Source organism: Ceratosolen solmsi, unplaced genomic scaffold, assembly GCF_000503995.2.
Source record: "Ceratosolen solmsi marchali unplaced genomic scaffold, CerSol_1.0 scaffold6, whole genome shotgun sequence".
Classification (NCBI taxonomy): Eukaryota; Metazoa; Arthropoda; class Insecta; order Hymenoptera; family Agaonidae; genus Ceratosolen; species Ceratosolen solmsi.
The window spans coordinates 11,371,342-11,389,732 of NW_011948414.1; the positions used below are offsets into that span (position 1 = coordinate 11,371,342).

Genomic DNA, 18,391 nt, shown 5'->3' on the forward strand with positions numbered 1-18,391 from the left:
AAGTATTTTTTTCATATATGAATTGAACAATCTCTAACTAAATATAGAATATAATTGTTTTTAGTTATGTATTTACGATTTAATAAAATTAAAAGAATAATCAACATTATTAACGATCTTATAGAAACTATTAATGCATTATAAAATATATGAAAATAATATGAATAAACCTCTTTTCGATCAATTAAAAATCAAGAAATATATACCGAATTATGGTGAATAATTATCTAGAAAATGAAAATATTTAAAATTAAATAAATAAACGATTAATTAATGGATTTATCAATTTCGATATTCCTTTTTTAGACGTTTCAATCATTTGAAACAATTTTTCAATAAAATGCTACTTTAGTACATTATCACTGGAACATTTATGATTAAGCAGCAAAATAAGTCTTACTTTTAAAGATTTTTTTATTATGTAACTATTAGAATATATTTGTATTTAATTTAATTTAAAAATAAAAATATTATTGTAAACATCTAAAAAAGCAAAGTATTAATTTTTTTTTTTAATAGATAATTGATGTGTTAGTTGCCAATAGATTATAATTACAGTTTGTATTTCTAATTTTTTAAATTATTTTTTCTTTAAAATGATTTTTAAAAGGCCAAAGATTAAACAAGAAAACATAAAGTACTAATTTATTTATAAATTTTATTAGAAATATATATTTTTAATATATTACACAGATGCGAAACTTAATATTATACAATCATATAATAAATAATTTTAAATAATAATAATAATAATAATAATAATAATAATAATAATAATTCAATATAATAAAATAATTCAATAAAAATGAATTTGATAAAACGATTAAAAACACTGTACAAAAAGTCTATAACAACTACTCTCGGGTTTCTTCCAGAATCCGAAAGACACGTCGTTCCGCATAATTATCCACATGTTATTATTCAATTGGAACATGTAAAAATCATTGCGAGGTACAAACTGTGATTCTGAGAGTCTCGATCCGTCGACAAGAATACCTGACCTATATCCTAATTTTGTGCACGCATTTGTTACTTCTCTTTGAGAATCTATGGGTCGCGGAAAACATTCCGACTGCAATACACCGAATGATCTTCGCATTACTTCGCCTTTTCCTCTTCTATAAAAAAAACAATTAAAAAAATTAACATTTTTCTCTCAATCGTATGACTAATTGAATTAAATTATTTGTTAATGCCATACAATAAATTATTAAGAAACAAAATCTACTTTAAGAATAATAAAAAAAAAAAAAAAAAATCGAATGATTTTTTTTTATAAAATCCTTCATAAAATATTAATTTTACAATAAAAATTTATTCTTACGAATCACTTCTGTCCGATTTAAGTGTCCAGCAAACTTCTTCGGATTCATCTTCTCCGTTAGGACAATCAACTTCTCCATCGCAAACAAAGTCTTGAGGAATGCATGCTGTTGTATCATTGTACATACTTCTATAACATTACGATTCTTATGAATATGATAGAAATTCCAATTATTTTATATATATCACAATAGGTAAAAGCACAATTTAAAATTATTTTAATATATTTATGTGAATAGAATTATATTATTTTTATTACTCTCTATTATAGAAAAATATAAAGTTTATAATGTAATTTACTTTTCACACTTGAAGCTGGAATCCTTGCACATACACTGCTGATAGTTTTCATCTGACTTGTCCAAACAGTGGCGTCGACCGTCACAAAAGCGTTTTGGTGCGGTTAATTTCAAGTATTCTCCACAATTGCAAGTTGATGGCTCGTCTACTCCATTGGGACAGTCTACTTTTCCATCGCAAAACATTTCCTTTGAAATACATTTGCCATTTCCACAACTAAGTTCCGCTTTGCTGCATTCTTTGCGAAAGATAATTTACATTCAAGGAATTACGTATATTAGTATAATAAAAAAATATTTCATAAATAATGTTTTTTATATATTATTGAATAAACATGTAATAAGTATGCTTAATCTTGCGATTTGTATAATGTTGTATATTAAATTAGGTTGTATATAAAAAAAAATTTATATAATAAATATATATTAAAGTTAACATTATTAAACAGAACGATATAATGTTTTAAAATGATAAAGTATTTCAAAACATTATCTTAATTTCGAATATATAAATTATAAAATTATTAATATCAAATTTTTAGAGAGAATTTTTAGAGAGATGCAACAATATTAAAGCTTTAGTTTAAATTAGTAACAAATAGATATCAAATTTATATATTGTATTTATATGTTATAAAATATTCGTAACGCAGTTATTATCTTTTAATAAATATAATTAACTTTATATAATAATTAAGCTTAAATTTAACTTACTACACTCAGAAATGCCATTTTTACATCTTTCCTCCATTTTTTGACATTGTTCACGATTTTCGTCAACTCCCTCTCTACAGTCAGGAATTCCATCACATACTTTTTCCCATGGCACACACTGACCAAGAGGGCATCGTATGCCATCGCAATACGGTTCCGTAAATGGTTTAACTACTTCATCTAAATGCGACAATATAACAAAATCATAAAAATATATTCTTTAATATATATATTATTTATTTATTATTTTAGAAAATAAATATTGAGAAAGTAGTTTCAGAGTAGAGGATGTAATTAAAATATGTATAATACAGTATACACAGAAATTTTAATTGACAAAAAAATCCATTACTAAAATATTTCATTTTATATTTATATTTTATAATAATAATATGGAATCTAATATTTAATTATTTTATTATTTCAAATAGCAGATGAGTGACAGTGTATTATAGATTTGATCATATTATAGTTATAATATAATTGACTTATTTTACAATAACGGAATTAATATCTATTGCAATTAATGAAATTAGAAAATAATAAATTAAATATTTGCAATTTACCAATAGCCTGAGATAAATGAGCATGTATGTAGTCAATACTGTTGAGAACTTGTTTGGTAACAAATCCGCAATTTTCATTCTTGTTTTTGAAAACGGCAGCTGGGTACCAACCACCGAAACTTAAACAAACTACATATCCACTCCAAGTCAACGTTGAATTATTTGTCTAAGCATTCGTATCGATCAATATATAAAATTGTAATTAATATTAATATCTTATGGGCAATAAAATATTTGTAAATAATAAAACTTAATTATTAATATTACCTCACAAGTAGATGTATCACTTTTTTCAATAAAACACCGATGACATTTGGGACACGCGTTTACAATTGGTTGTAAAAATTTCGTTTGTCTCTGATGATTTGAATTGATTCCCAATGCAACGCAAGTGTCATCTTTTGACGCTGGGAAAATTCTATAATCATTTTTGAAAAATATGTTTTATTTATTATTTATTCACCATGAAATATTCCAATAAAATATAATTGTTGTTAAATTGTAGTAAGATTTTTAATATTTCTATGCATTGCTATTTATGAGTATTACATATATTTTATCATAATATGTTGATTATAGATAATGTTGATAATATATATATATATATATATATATATATATATATATTAAATACATGATTTAAAATGTGATCTTTATATTTATTTGAAAAATGAAATTGACAATATATTAGCAATAAAATTCAGTACTTTTCTCATTAATCACAAATTAATTATATTAAAAATTATCTTATTGACCTTTTTTCTAAATAAAGCGGTTGTACGTAACGTGTCATATTTATATTATCCTTTAATCTAAATAATGAGGCGTCCGAATGATGTAGTGATTTAATATTTATAATTTGTAACAATTGTTCATATGCACTTTTATGATGGAATTTTGATCCTGACACTCCAAATAAAGCTGCAGTGTAGTTTTTATCTAAGCTAAAAAGTTAAAAATTTTCAATTTTGTCATAATATTTATGTGAAATAGTAATATCAATGCATGCATTTTTATAATATCAAGTACTTGTAAAATTATATTTTGTTATTAATAATTTAACGATTTTAAACTATTTAAATTAAATATAATGTATTACTCGATATCCTCGCTGCATTTAGAACTACCGAGAAGTAAATTATTCTCTAGTAATACGGCCGAGCAATAGTAATGTCCGTCGACAAAAATAGCAGCCTCCCATGGCCATATATAGTTTCGTTCCTTTGATTTTGGATCAATTTTAAGATGGACATTTAACTTTCTGTCTAAAATAGGTTTACAACGAATATGAAGACCATGGCATGTGCTATTAATTTCCCTTTTCGAAGATTTATAATTTGATGAACGATCTTTATTTACTGGAAATTCATTTGGTTGTACCGTTTTAATGAGTTTTGATGGTTGAACCAAAATTTCCTCAGCTACCTCGACATTTCTGTACAAAATTTTCTAATTATTAAAAAGAATACCATGCAGAATGCACTTTAAAATATTAAATAACTATTAAACAATGTTTTCGATTATGTTATCTTAAAATTTTATGTACTAACGCATATTTTATTAATTTATTCTAAATATGTGATTATTGTAAACTATATTTTATACATCCAATGAAAATATTTTATAAAAATTTTTATACGATAATAGTTCTAATAATCTTATTTTTGATATTTACTTTTGATTGAGAATACATATTTCAATATTATTGCGTTACAGCTATGATATTTTTTTGTTCTCAACATTTATTTGTAATGAATTTTCGCAATGTAAAATTTTTCTAAATAAGAAAATACGGGAACATAAATTTGACACAAAAGTGAATTTTGAATATATATACAAAGTAAGAATTGCTCACTTAAATCCAAGATACTCGCATATCTTTTGTCCGGCTCCTATTCGCTTTGTTTCATTACGAAATTCGGATTTGAAGCAGGACGGACGCCAAACGCCATTATCATAACGTGTCAAAACTCCCTCAAGACTCAAATGAGGTCTTTTGTCCAAGTCCAAATTTACTTGATAACCGTCGGTCAAGGCAACTAGGACATTGAATAAAGTATAATTTCATATTCGTACTTGTTAGATTGCGATTTACCAATAATTTAGTCATAATTAATTATTTACATTCGATATTTGAACGTACTTTAAGTAATTAAATCAAACCATTAACATTGTATATAATCGATACAAAATTAATAAAGAATTTTATAATTAATAAAATTAATAAAGTTAATAATTAATAAAGAATTTTATATACGTAGAATACAGCGTTTATTTATATATAGTTATGTATAGTTTATATATAGTTCTTACAATTCAATAAATTATGTAACGAAATACGAAGTCGAAAAATGTAAAAATAGATTAAAATGTAACTTACAGCAATCTAATTCATCTTCGTTCAACTTACAATCCATTGATTGATCACATCTTTTGTGTTTTGCAATACAACCTCCACTCTTATAGCAATGATATTCATTTTCCCTGCACAACTCTACAATTTTAATATTCAATTGGAAATAGCAAAGCAATTCTTTAATGTGATACATTAAAAAAATAGTGTATAAAGTTTTTTTTGAGTATTATGGCTAATTAAATTTACACATACATACAAAATAATTTATAGATATATTTAAGTACAATTAAATAAATCATTAAAAAATTTAATTTTTTGCAATATTTTTACTTCGAAATATAATTTGAAGGAACTTTATAAGTTTGAAAATAGCAAGAAGACAATACAGTTCACCTATATTTAACATATTTTTAATTTTCTATTGAATATACTTATATTATCATTTTTATATCTTACATATCTACTGTCAATTTTTACATTATTTCCGTAATACATATTTCAAAAATTATGATATATATTTAAATATTGATAATAATAAAGAACTTCTCTATTGTCCACTAAATATATTATTTTTATATTTTATAAGACTGACGAAGATAAAAATAAATTAACGTAACACATAAAATGTATAGGCTAAAAATGAACATTTGAATTTCTGCATATATATTTTACCTATTAATACGTTTATTAAAAAATACCTAATTTCAAAAAATAATTACTCGAATGGATGTGTATAGTATTAAAATTGTATATTTTACCGCATTCCTCTTCATCGCTTGAGTCCGGACAATCAACTTGACCATCACAAATTGCAGATGGATAGCGTATTCGAAGGTAATCTTTACATTTACAATTCTCTTCATCTGATGTATCCTCACAATCAAATACTTTGTCACATCGTTTTGCAAGTGGAATAGTTTGCATAATTCTTATATTGAAAATCATACGTAATGATTTACAGGTATATCAAAATTTAAAATATTTATTAGTAAAAATTAAATAAATTGACCAAAAAATTGAAAAAATAAGCTGAATAAAAACAACTTAAAGCTTATGATTTTAATTTCTATATTTCTTAATAATTAACTATTTATTATATTAAATTATTTTTTATTTTTTATTTTATTAATTTATTTTATTTTATCGGTTAATTTCTAAAATAAAATTCATTTTTGGTATGCGCACCTTTTACAAATGAATTGATGCGGTAAATGTGGTACGGCCAAAGCTATAGTCGTGGATTCCGGTTCGAACGATCGTTCTGTAACTAAATTAACCGGCGGATTACTCGGAATCATTGTAGTTTGTTCTACATTTTTAGTTGTACGCTCATTTCTTCCTTTAGGGGCTGGAGTTTTGCCAAAATCTTCGCCTATTTCAGTTACATTGGATGTTGTATTACTTTGCTGTTTTTGCCCTGAAGCTGAGCTACTGGAAGAGTTACGCATTTGTTCTTCCTCGAACTTCGACATTGTGGATTGTCTTCGCTCCTCCTCAAAGTTAGACATCGTTGTTTGTTTCCGATCCTCTTCGAAGGTTGATATTGTGGACATTGTTCGAGTTTCCGTATTTATCTTTGATAATTCGGCTTTCGAATTATGAAAACGAGTGTAATAGCCGTTATTGGGGCAACCAATTTCGTCTTCTGCTCCCATACAGTCAACTCGACCATCGCAGCGCTGATTTAACTCTAAGCACTTCGTGTACGGTGGATTGCATGTGAAACCATTGCATTGACCAGAAACAGCTAAAAGAGAAAATGTAATAAAATTAATCGAATCACTAAATAATGAAGAAATAGATGAAAAATGTGAAAAAATTAATTTATCATTTTTGATAAAAAATGAAATATACGCGTAATATGATAAATATTTTTTAAAATACTTTATGATAATATTATGTGAATTTTAATTAGATATTTATTGTTAGTAACTAATGTAATTATAGCACATATATTGTACATTGAACATAATAAAACATTTATTATGTAAGAATGATTATTTACGGGAGCAATAAAATTGTCTCCAAACAGTTGCATGCGATGAAAAAAACTAAAATAGAAAATTAATCAATTTATTCTATTATAGTTATGTTCAATTGACCTATTCTATACTTATTCAATAGAAGCATATATATATATATATATATCGTATTTAGTATTCAATATAATATTTACAACAATAAATTTGAAGAAACTTATTAAATTTAAATGTATAAAAATGAATTTATTGTATTATCAATTCATAAATAATAAAATTTAATATCTAATAATAACAAATTGTAAACAAAAGAATTTTTAAATTAAATTATTATTAATATTACATTAAACATAAATTAAGTAATTGTTATTTAAAACTTTTCAAAAAAATGTTCTGTTTGTTAGTGAAAAAAAAGAATAATAAAAATCGCATACTTGTACTATAAGATTGCTCAGACATATTTTGATATTTATTTCTTGACATTTCAGCAGTTGTGTTCCTTTGCCGTGAGCTTTCATTGGTCAATGTTTCATTTTTTTTAGAATTTTTGGAAAATTGCTGATTCTCCGAGGTGGATATTTTAAATAAAGATTTTTGTTGTTGATTTGACTCCGTAGCTTTATCTATAGAAATAGTTTATAAAAATAATAAAGCAGATTAAATATTTGGGTACACACGCACATGTGTATATATAAATTCTATCTTAATACAATGATGATATTTTAGGATTAATATAAAATATATTACTGTTGTTTTGTTCTTGAGATTGCTCAACTAGATCTTCATTTAGAGTAACCTCCTGTGTTGCCGTTTCACTTTCTCTGGCTCTATCAGAAAATTGGAAAGTATTCCAGTTTGGTGTAAGCGGAATTTGTTGTTGATAATTCGATGGTATTAGAATATAAGTGCAGTAATAAGGTAAATTTTGTTGCCCCTGTTGTGAAAAATGTTCATTTGGAACTGTAACGGGAATTTGTGAAAATTGCGAAGGGTATGAGGTTTGGGGAAATTTAGATGATGCGGATGATTGAGAAAATTGAGGAAATGCCGAGGGTTGCGTGTACTGATCCACTGGCGGTTGTGAGAACGAATTTATTGGCGATGCCCGTGCAAACTGAGAATCTGGCTGTGGCGAATGTGGAGCAGAATATATGTTAGGCTGAATTTGCTGAGGCTCGGTGTTTACTGTGAATTTCTGTGGTTGACCATTCGAAAAAATTAACTTTACTGGTTGATTTAATGTGCCTACATTTGTACCTATAAAAACATAATTAATTAACTAATGTTTATATTTATATATATATTGTATGTTTTATATTAAACTTTTAGTATAATAATAATTTTAGGAAACTATTTAACTATATTTATATACGATCTGAAAAATCTATTATTTTTTTTTTTTATATAAAATATTTTGTATATAAATGTTATTACATATGTACCGGTTAAACATTAAATTTTATAGATAATTCGAGGCGATCAAAATGCTTATAAGTATTATCATTAATCCTCTAATTATTCTTGTACAGTACTTTTAAAATTTTTCATCATTTTTCTCATTTAAAATGCTTCAATAATGATTTAATAAATCATTGACACATATGTTAATTAACGTTTATTCCGCAAAATTATAAATTTATTTTACAATTGAAAAATTAAATTTCACTACTTTTGATGCAAGATTTTCATTACTTTGTGTTAAAGTATAAGGTGTAAATAATGAAGCCCCAGGATTTTGTTTCAGTTCATATGAATTCAAAGATGATGGGGGTCCGTAAAAGCAGACGGGAATATACGGTAAACTATTTTGTGGCGTAAACTGAATCCGTTGACTCGTTTGTGTTCTCTCTGCAGTTGGCAGAATGATCGGTGTTGCATCCACGTTATGGGTCATTCGAGACTCTTCACAGGGTACTAAAAGAAAATATTGTTAAAGAGACAACAATGAAATGTATAATATCGAAGGCGAATAAAATATTTTATATAATATTACAGTTCGTACACAATAGCTAATATTAAATTATGTAAATTCGCTGTTAGTCAATTAGAATTAAAAAAGATTATGATATAATTTTATTATGAAAATATTATGAAAATGATAATATTATTACCGCTATTTGTAATGTCAATCGGCTTATAGTGAAAAAGAATTTGTTTGGAATCAACAAGCAAGTTCATGTTTTGATTTACTGTGACTGAAGTTGGAAATACAAAATACTTTTGATTACATTTTCTTATAATATTATATAAGAAATCATTATTGTCATATTATTTGAAATTCTATAAGAAATTTCTTAAGCTTATGTTATAACATTGATTAATGGTCCAATTAATTCAAGTATGGTACAATTATTTTATAAATTTGACAATCTAACATAATTTCAGATACAAAAATGCCTAATCCCCATATTAAATTATCTTTTTCACTAATCAATTTTTATTAAATATGAATAATGTTTTTTATATATACCTTGTGGTGGCTGTTCTTTGTTATAATTCATAGTACCTTGAGGAAATGTATTGATTCGAGAACTAGATTTTAGAATGCCTTGATGAGGTATTGAGGTCGCTGGCACCTTTTCAGTGCTTACATCACAGTATTCTTCGTTGTTGTTATTATCATTATTATTATTATTATTATTATTAAGATCGTTATTATCGTAAATGTTATCTTCAAAAAAGGGTAATACGTCACTGATTCGATCATTAACATTCCTATTAGAATCAGAATAAAGTGAATCGTTGTCCCTGTATTCATCGTTCTTGTGATTAATAGTATTTCTGCACTGAAGACATTCAATAATTTTACGAAATTTGGCCTCTTTTGGATCGCTTTCTTTGAGAATGCCCTGATTAACCAAAGTACTATATAGTCGATCTAATTTCTCTTGCATTGAATTAGTTATACCCCTGATATCTATTAAAGTTACATTGTTTTAATAAATTATAATACAAATAGATAGATATGCATAAATGTAATTAATGCACTAAATAAGAAATCGGTATTATGCAATAATAATAATAATAGTGACAAATGATTGTAACTTTTTAAATGCAATAATACATTTTCTTAATACTAAAATCATTGACAATACATACTATCTAAGATAATTTTGCACTCGTCATGCCTGGTTCTGCAGTCACTATTTTCAGATATTTGACGCTTTAATCGATTCGTCTGAACAAAATTCTGTGATGTCGATAGATCTGATAGTTTTAATTTTTCATTAGTTGCCAGATCCAGTAGTGCGTCATTTGCATTAGAATCTAGAGTTAGTAAAATTTGCGATGAAATCGGTGTCTCTTTTTGTAGTATAAGCGATTCATGCTGATTTCGTATGAAACGTTCTGTAATATTTTATATTAGTTGTAGTAAAAAAAAATCGAATACTATATTTTACATTTCATTGTAATAGGAGTTCTAAAATAATTTACGTATTTATAAATTTCTTACAAGAAAAATTATTTATTCTAACTGAATAGAAAGATATTTTTTTTTATCTTTAAAATATTATATAAAAAACAATTCTTATCTATTGTACTATCATTATTTTATTGGCCAAATAGCATAATTTACAATAATTTATTAGCTAGGCGGATAAAAATAATATCTACTGAATATCAAATATACATCAATGAAAAAAAATGTATTAATTTACAATAATATACGGATTAATACGGTCTCGTAGAAATTAAAAAATTGATTTTTGAACGAGTTTAAAAATATTTAATCACTTATAAAATTATATACCGAATGAATAGAAATTACCTGATTCCAGTGTAACGTAAATCATCATAATAATAAAACAAATAAGAAGCACAATGGAGAAAATAGCAGCTATAAAACTTGTCTTGTATTGAAAAATAAATTTAAGGCAATGCTTTGATTTACAAGTGTCCTTTGATACATCACAGCTTCTCACTAATAAAATTAAATTTTAATACAATGATCATTAATGCATTAGAATTTTAACGTTGAAAATAAAATTGCATGTTAATTTGTTTACCGTATTGAATATTTGTTGGGGAACGTTTGAGATTTTTTGTATTAAATTCCTGTAATCAGAAAATTTATTAACTTTATTACAGTTATTATATAATTATCAAATAATCATTTATTTATCATAAATTCAATTTTAAGCTTTAATAATGTTATATATATATATATATATATATATATATATATAACATTATTAAAGCTTAAAATTGAATTTATGATAAATAAATGATTATTTGATACACCTAATATAATTATAATAAAAAATGAATTTAATTATTCAATGATTGAATCATGTATTATAATATTCGTATAAATGTGAATTCAATTTAATTTTTATATAATATTAACATAAAGCAAAAATTACTATTAGTTTTGTACAGCTTCTAATGTGTAGAAATATGTGATTAATATTGGTCTTAATAATAATATATTTAACATGAATTAGGCCGAAGCCAATATATAATCGACATTTCCAATATATATTCAATATATATTCATTCAATAGACATTCAATATATAATGACTTTATAATAAGGTTTATTATTCGAAATAAAATAATTCTTTAATTATTATTGAGATATAAATACCGTTGCAAAGAAAATTTATTAAAAAAGTTTATTAAAAATATTTCATGATATTTAATACGATTCAATATCTAAATTACTTATAATGTAATAGTGAAAAAATTGTTTAACTAACTATAATTATCGATAAGTATAAGAAAAATATTGACTGACCATGTTTTATATGTAGCACTTTGTTGCGGAGTTGATGACCATTCAACCGGACGTTCGCGAGGCTTCTTACCGTCCCACACTCCAAACTCTTCTAAGCATGGAGTGCAACTCGTCAATCGAATTTGACCAACGCAACATTACGTTGAACTCGAAAAATTATGCACTCGTAAGCAAAAACTCAAGACACAGTCAAGTTTCGAAACTATCCTTGTTTTTAGGCGTCGGTAATATTATCCAGTAGCACTTATGTGATTAGACATATACGTGATTGCGTGTATACGCAATTCTCTTCCCCCAAAAACGAATTTTCACCTGCAGCTGCTTTTTCGATGATGCAGCTGCGTGACATATTTTCTGGAATGCATCGGCAAATTTATGTATTGCTTTAGTAGCCTACTTAATCGTATAGTTCAATTGGAAAGCATTTTTATTAATTGCGAATGAAAGAAAAAGTTTGAACACTAGTACTTAATTTACTTAATACAAGATAGGTCATCCATTACTGAAATATTGAATAACATGTTAAAATTTAAGTAAATAATAGAGTATTAAAATTATATAAAAATATAAAAACATTTACAAATAAATATCAAATTATATTCTTCTAAAAAAATTTTTAAATTTATGTTAATAGACAATTAATAGGAATTACGAAATTAAACAAAATTACCAATTAATAAATATAAATTCATATTTTAATAATGATATCAAAAATTCTTTTTGAAAATATTTATTCTGGCATGTATAATGTAGTCAATACTTCTCTATTAATTAGAAATTAAATAACCATTACATCACTAAATCAAAATCTTTCTCTAAACAAACAAATAAATTTAAAACTAAAATTAAATTTTTTTACTCTGATGTTACTACTTTAGATAATAATATTTTACATATAATTATAATTCCTGATTTACGGATTTCAATTATTTTTAAATTACATAAAATTAATAAAATTATATATACGACGAAAATATTTAAATAGATTTATTAACTTATTCATATAATACTTATACTATTGTTAACATTTTTTAAATATTTTTTTTTTAGATTTTAATTATATTTTAATAACAAATGTAAATACATATAAAATTAATAGAAAAATTGTATTAAATTGCAACACGAGTAAACAATTATAATTTAATTCTTTTATTTATTTCTCGCATTTAATTTATAATATTTTAAACAATTATCTTAAGAATTTATTTTAAATATTAATTACACCACAAATATGTTAAAAATACAAATAAATTTGTTTGTATTTATGGAATTATATTTTCTTTTTTCTTTTAATTTATTTTGATCATAAATCATTTAATTGAATTTATGCAGTAATAATAATGAAAGAATATAGACATAAATTATAATTTTTTAAATCTTTTTAAAACTTTCAATAAAACTCTAATAATATTATAATTATTTAAAGTAAAAAGAAGAGTGGTGAAATTGTGTTCACGATCAGTACTGCATGATATATAGGTTTATCATAATTTTCTATTCAAATTAAATTAATCTGTAAATACTTGCTTCATAAATCTTTTATTTTTATAATAAATTTAAGGAATTAAACAAAATGCGTTTCATGATAATGAACATGGCATATTGAATTCGCCAAAAATTCAAACGTATATGAAAAGTCGTTTCATTACATATAGTATTACATGATTCTTTTATCAAAGATTATAAATTTATAAATATTATAATTATATAAAAATTATTAATTATGGAATAAACAGAAAACTTGTTCATTACTATTGTGAAAATTTAATCAACCAATACTATTATATTAATATTTGCATGTTTTTAAATTTCTATTACTATTTATAATTCTATTACTATTACTATTGTTATAATTCTTATAATAATATCATTAGAGAATATAACAATGTGAAAATATCAACATTTTCTTAATATCTCAAATCAAATTATTTTTTTATATAATTTTTTTTTATAGAAATATTATAGATAAGACTAATTAATGAAAATTTGTATTGAATTTTGTAGTTTTATCGGAATCATATAAAATAAAATGAAATCATATAAAATGAAAATTATTAAAATTTGTATCATATATTGATAATTTATAACGTTTATAATGCAACGCAATATTTTAGAAAATTTATATGTATAATTTACATAATTATTTAATTTACTAAAAAATATATAAGAAAAATTGTTAAATAATTATATATGGATTTTCAAAATGACTACTCACCGTACCCGTATAATAAATTTAAAATCTTAGTTTTCAGAAGAACATGAAATAAGAGAATCAACAAAGGCACGATCAAGCCAATACTTCCGATAACCCGCATTTATTGTCTTACTAGTACGGCCATTCTTCTCCTTTGTATGCGTTAAGATCAGTATTACATCTTCTTCCTTTTTGCGAGATTTGATCGTAGTCTTGTCTAATATGATTCGTTGGTAAATATCTTTGTCACGTATGCGAATCTTTATCGAACATTAAAAAACTTAACTGTTAGAATTTAAAAATTGAATTGAATGAAGTAAAAGATGAAGAAACCTGAGAGTATATTATGAATATATCGCTTCATGAATTTAATTCATTTATATAAGTAGCATCGAAGATAAAAGTAATTGTTGTAAATAACAGTTCCTTAATGTAAAATATATTATAATATTATAACAAAAGATGTGTTAAATAATTTGTTTTCAATTTTCTAAATTTAAGTGCATTTCATATAAATATTATTATTTAAATTTTGATTGAAAATCAGTTTGATATAAATTTATAATTGACTGTAGATTAAGAAATCTAAAATTCCATCGGTCCTGCGAAAACAAAGATTATTTGATTTTAAACCACGATAGAATGTGATTCATAATCTATTAAAAATAGTAGAAGGATAAAGAGAGAGAGAGAGAGAGAGAAAGGGAGAGGGGTAGGGAGTAGAGGGGCAAAACGTAGCGTAAGCAAAAGTGGGCTAGGGGTAAAAAAATTAATTGGATGACAGCGGGAAAGCATATAAGCCAAGCATGTGCGTACTTGAGAGTGAAAGAGGGGTGGGTGCATTTAAGCACAGGCGAACTGCCCAAGTGTGTGTTATGTGAGCCGCATACAAGTAAATGCGGTTTCGCTTGATTGAGCGTATACGCGTTATCTCGGTCAACTCTCTCCGCGATCACCGAGCAAAGAAATAAAGCGGTTATCCGTGATAGAATCTACCCCTTGTGTTATTTCTTTCCTTTTATGCATCCTTTCTTTTTATTTCTTCTTTTGTTTATTTACTTACAATTTTTCAATTCGTTTTTTTTTTTTTTTTTTTTTTTTTTTTTTTTTTTTTTTTTTCCCTCGAAAACTCAAACTATTTTTTTATTCTCAATACTTTTTCATTTACCTTTTGTTTCTGTTTCAAGCTCTTATTTATTATTTTAAATTAAAGCATGTAGTTTCTGAGTATATTTGTTTTAAAAGAAATTAATATTTTTTATAAATAAATACTTATAAGAAACTCCCAATTTTTTGTTACAATGATTATTATTTAAAAATGTATTAAATATTGTAAATTTAAATGACAATTTTATTTATCAAAGTTTAACTCAACATTAATATTTTTCATGATTTATCTCAAATAAAGGTCAAATTTAATAATTATATTTTTTTTATACCTCTATTGATATTAAAATTGACCTTTGTCCTTTAAATAATTTCATTATGTAAATTTGCTTTTGTATCTTTTACAATTTTTATATTTTAATTATAAATAATCAAAAAATTAAATAAAATATATTAAATAAATAATTAATTGTTTATAATAAATACATTATCTTTATACTTTATAATTGATTTATAAATAAACCGATCAAAATATAATGACATTAGAAGCGATTTAAATATATTTTGCTTTAATTATATTTAATTGTGTTTATTATTCAAGTTCTGTTGTTAAAATAAATCTATGTTTATGTTTCTTCATAATGATAAAACGGCTATGCTCTGTAAAGTTTACAATACTGGAACTATATTGTACATATCGATGGATATTTTACAATAATATCCTCATTCTATACAACATAAAATAATACAACATAAAATGATTAATCTGTATTATAGATAAAAATTAAAGCCTCCTAAATGGTAAGAATAATATTTGACTTTTAAATAAGAATTTAGAGCTATAAATATTAAAATTACTTCTAATTAAAAAAAGGTACGAGGTAATGAAAAAAATTATATTATTTGCGATCATATCTCTACAAACGACATAACAATATAATTAAGATACGTGTATCTACTAATTTGTAACAGTTTACGTTAAAATATTATGAATATTAATTATATTATAATTAACATTAAACTATTTATTTACAGTCACTATTTCTATCGCTAACAAAAAATATACATGCATAAGTATATTAGGAAAATTGAATTAAAATCTTAATATACTATTCATGTATATTAATTGATATGTACCAAATTTTGTAAAATAAATTATGTTTTATTTATATTACTGCAGGATTAAAATCATATTTAAGATTAAAATCATATTACTAGATATTATATAATATGACACTAAATATTTTTTAAAATCATAAACTATTCAATCAATTAACATTTTAGTACCTTGGTCATATCCAAAATTAAATTATAGCTACTTTCACTTAATCATACAATTATTTTCTTATATAATTTAATCAAACGAACACTTGTTATTATTCAGTAAAACTTCATGAACCAAGAGATAGGAAAAAAAGATCCCACACAGAAATTCGAAAGTAAGAAGGGGAAGTCTAAGCTGAAGAAAAAGAACGAGAAGAGGGCAAGAGGAAAAGAGTAGCAGGAAAGCTAGAAGAAAGAAAGCGAAATCTGGTGCATGAAGCGCGGCGAGGGTGTTTCATTGGTATAGTGTGGAGCGTTGAGTGCCCCTGACGAGGAGGAAAGGAGAGCCCTCATCGTGCCCTTGAGGATGAAGGTCCAGGTGTAGACTCTCTGATATACGTGCATACCTATATACATATATCAATAGGCTGTGCTCACTTTTGCACGAGATGCAATGAATTTTTTCTATAATCTCTCTCTCTCTCTCTCTCTCTCTCTCTCTCTCTCTACTTTTCTTTTATTCTTCCTTTTTTTGTCTCTCTCACACGCGCAAGTATACATACGCATTTTATACTAATACAGCGTTTCTATTTTTTGTTTTGCATCCTTTCTTATATCCTTAATCGACCGTTTCATAGAGCTCCTTTCTGTAAGTACGCACACCCTCTCTTACATCATTCTTCGTTCCATTCGTTTCTTTACTATACTCCCTTGAACAACTTGCGTTCACTCATAAAAGCTTTTTTTTATTCATTTATTTTACGCCTTCGTATATTGTATATCATATATTTTTGCATATGTAAAGCGAAAAATTTATGAAAATAATGACACCGAGATGTAGATATGTATTTATATGTATTCAAGTTACTTAGTCTAAGATATCTGATTAAAAAAAAAGACAATAAATAGAAGGAGCTTATATTTTATGTAAAATCAATCTTTATTTATACAAGCATATGGTAATTCGATCGTATGTGAATATTGATGAAAAATATTAAAATTCTAAATTGGTCCCTTGAATTCTTATTCTCCAATCTTTTGCGTAGCATCCTCAATCATTTTTTATTATTCTTTAATCTATAAGTTAGTTCGTAGTCAGTTTGAGTAGTTCATAAACAGATTTTATAACAACATATTGACAATCAGATTTTAATTAATGATATTTTTTCATTTTTCTGCATGAGAAACAAAACTTTTCTTCATATTTCATCTTTGATAACACAAACTGAATAAATATATTTATTTATTTAAATAAGGAATGCTATAGAATTTACTATATTATCAAATTAATTATCCATTTCACTTATTTAGTTTAATTAATACATTTATTAAACGCAAGATATTTATTTATATTTTTTTACTATAAACGATTAGTCAAAATTTATTTTTAATAATGAAGTGAGAACATTCGTTTTTAATGTTATATATTATGCTTGAATTTACGTTCAAATATTTATAAATATTAGACACATTATTAAATTCAAGGATAAATCCATTTTTAATATTTTTAGTTACAAATTATCTATTAAATTAATAGTTAACTTTTAACTGATATCTTATAAGAATTTATACACGATTATGAATATATTATTTATATTTCATACAATTAAATTGAAAATAATAATTTAATTTATATTACATAGTTTCACATTGGAAGAAATCGTTTAACAATCGAAATCTTTAACTTCTTATACAATCTTCAGAATAAATTAATTATGTATTCACAATAATTGTTGACAAACAATTTCATTACGGTTGAGTAACAAATGAAAATATAATTGTTATGTATTTTATTAATAACCAAATATAAAAAAAATTATAAATATTACTGCTTGGTTTACTTTTTTGACTTT

The 18,391-nt window shown here is 24.5% G+C and overlaps 1 protein-coding gene across 1 annotated transcript; it reads right to left on the minus strand.

Annotated features, from left to right (window-relative positions):
- Positions 1-823: 823 nt before the first annotated feature.
- LOC105368437 (serine protease nudel-like) lies at positions 824-11,031 on the minus strand. The gene is made up of 16 exons (XM_011507446.1): positions 11,007-11,031; positions 10,337-10,585; positions 9,708-10,154; positions 8,930-9,151; positions 7,985-8,197; positions 6,444-7,005; positions 6,017-6,186; positions 5,283-5,396; positions 4,758-4,941; positions 4,002-4,337; positions 3,658-3,846; positions 2,903-3,042; positions 2,337-2,516; positions 1,624-1,861; positions 1,325-1,453; positions 824-1,118 (listed from the first exon to the last, which is right to left on the minus strand). The coding sequence occupies exons 1-16, from the start codon at positions 11,029-11,031 to the stop codon at positions 824-826; spliced, it is 3,693 nt and encodes a 1,230-aa protein (XP_011505748.1).
- Between the last annotated feature and the right edge of the window lie 7,360 nt (positions 11,032-18,391).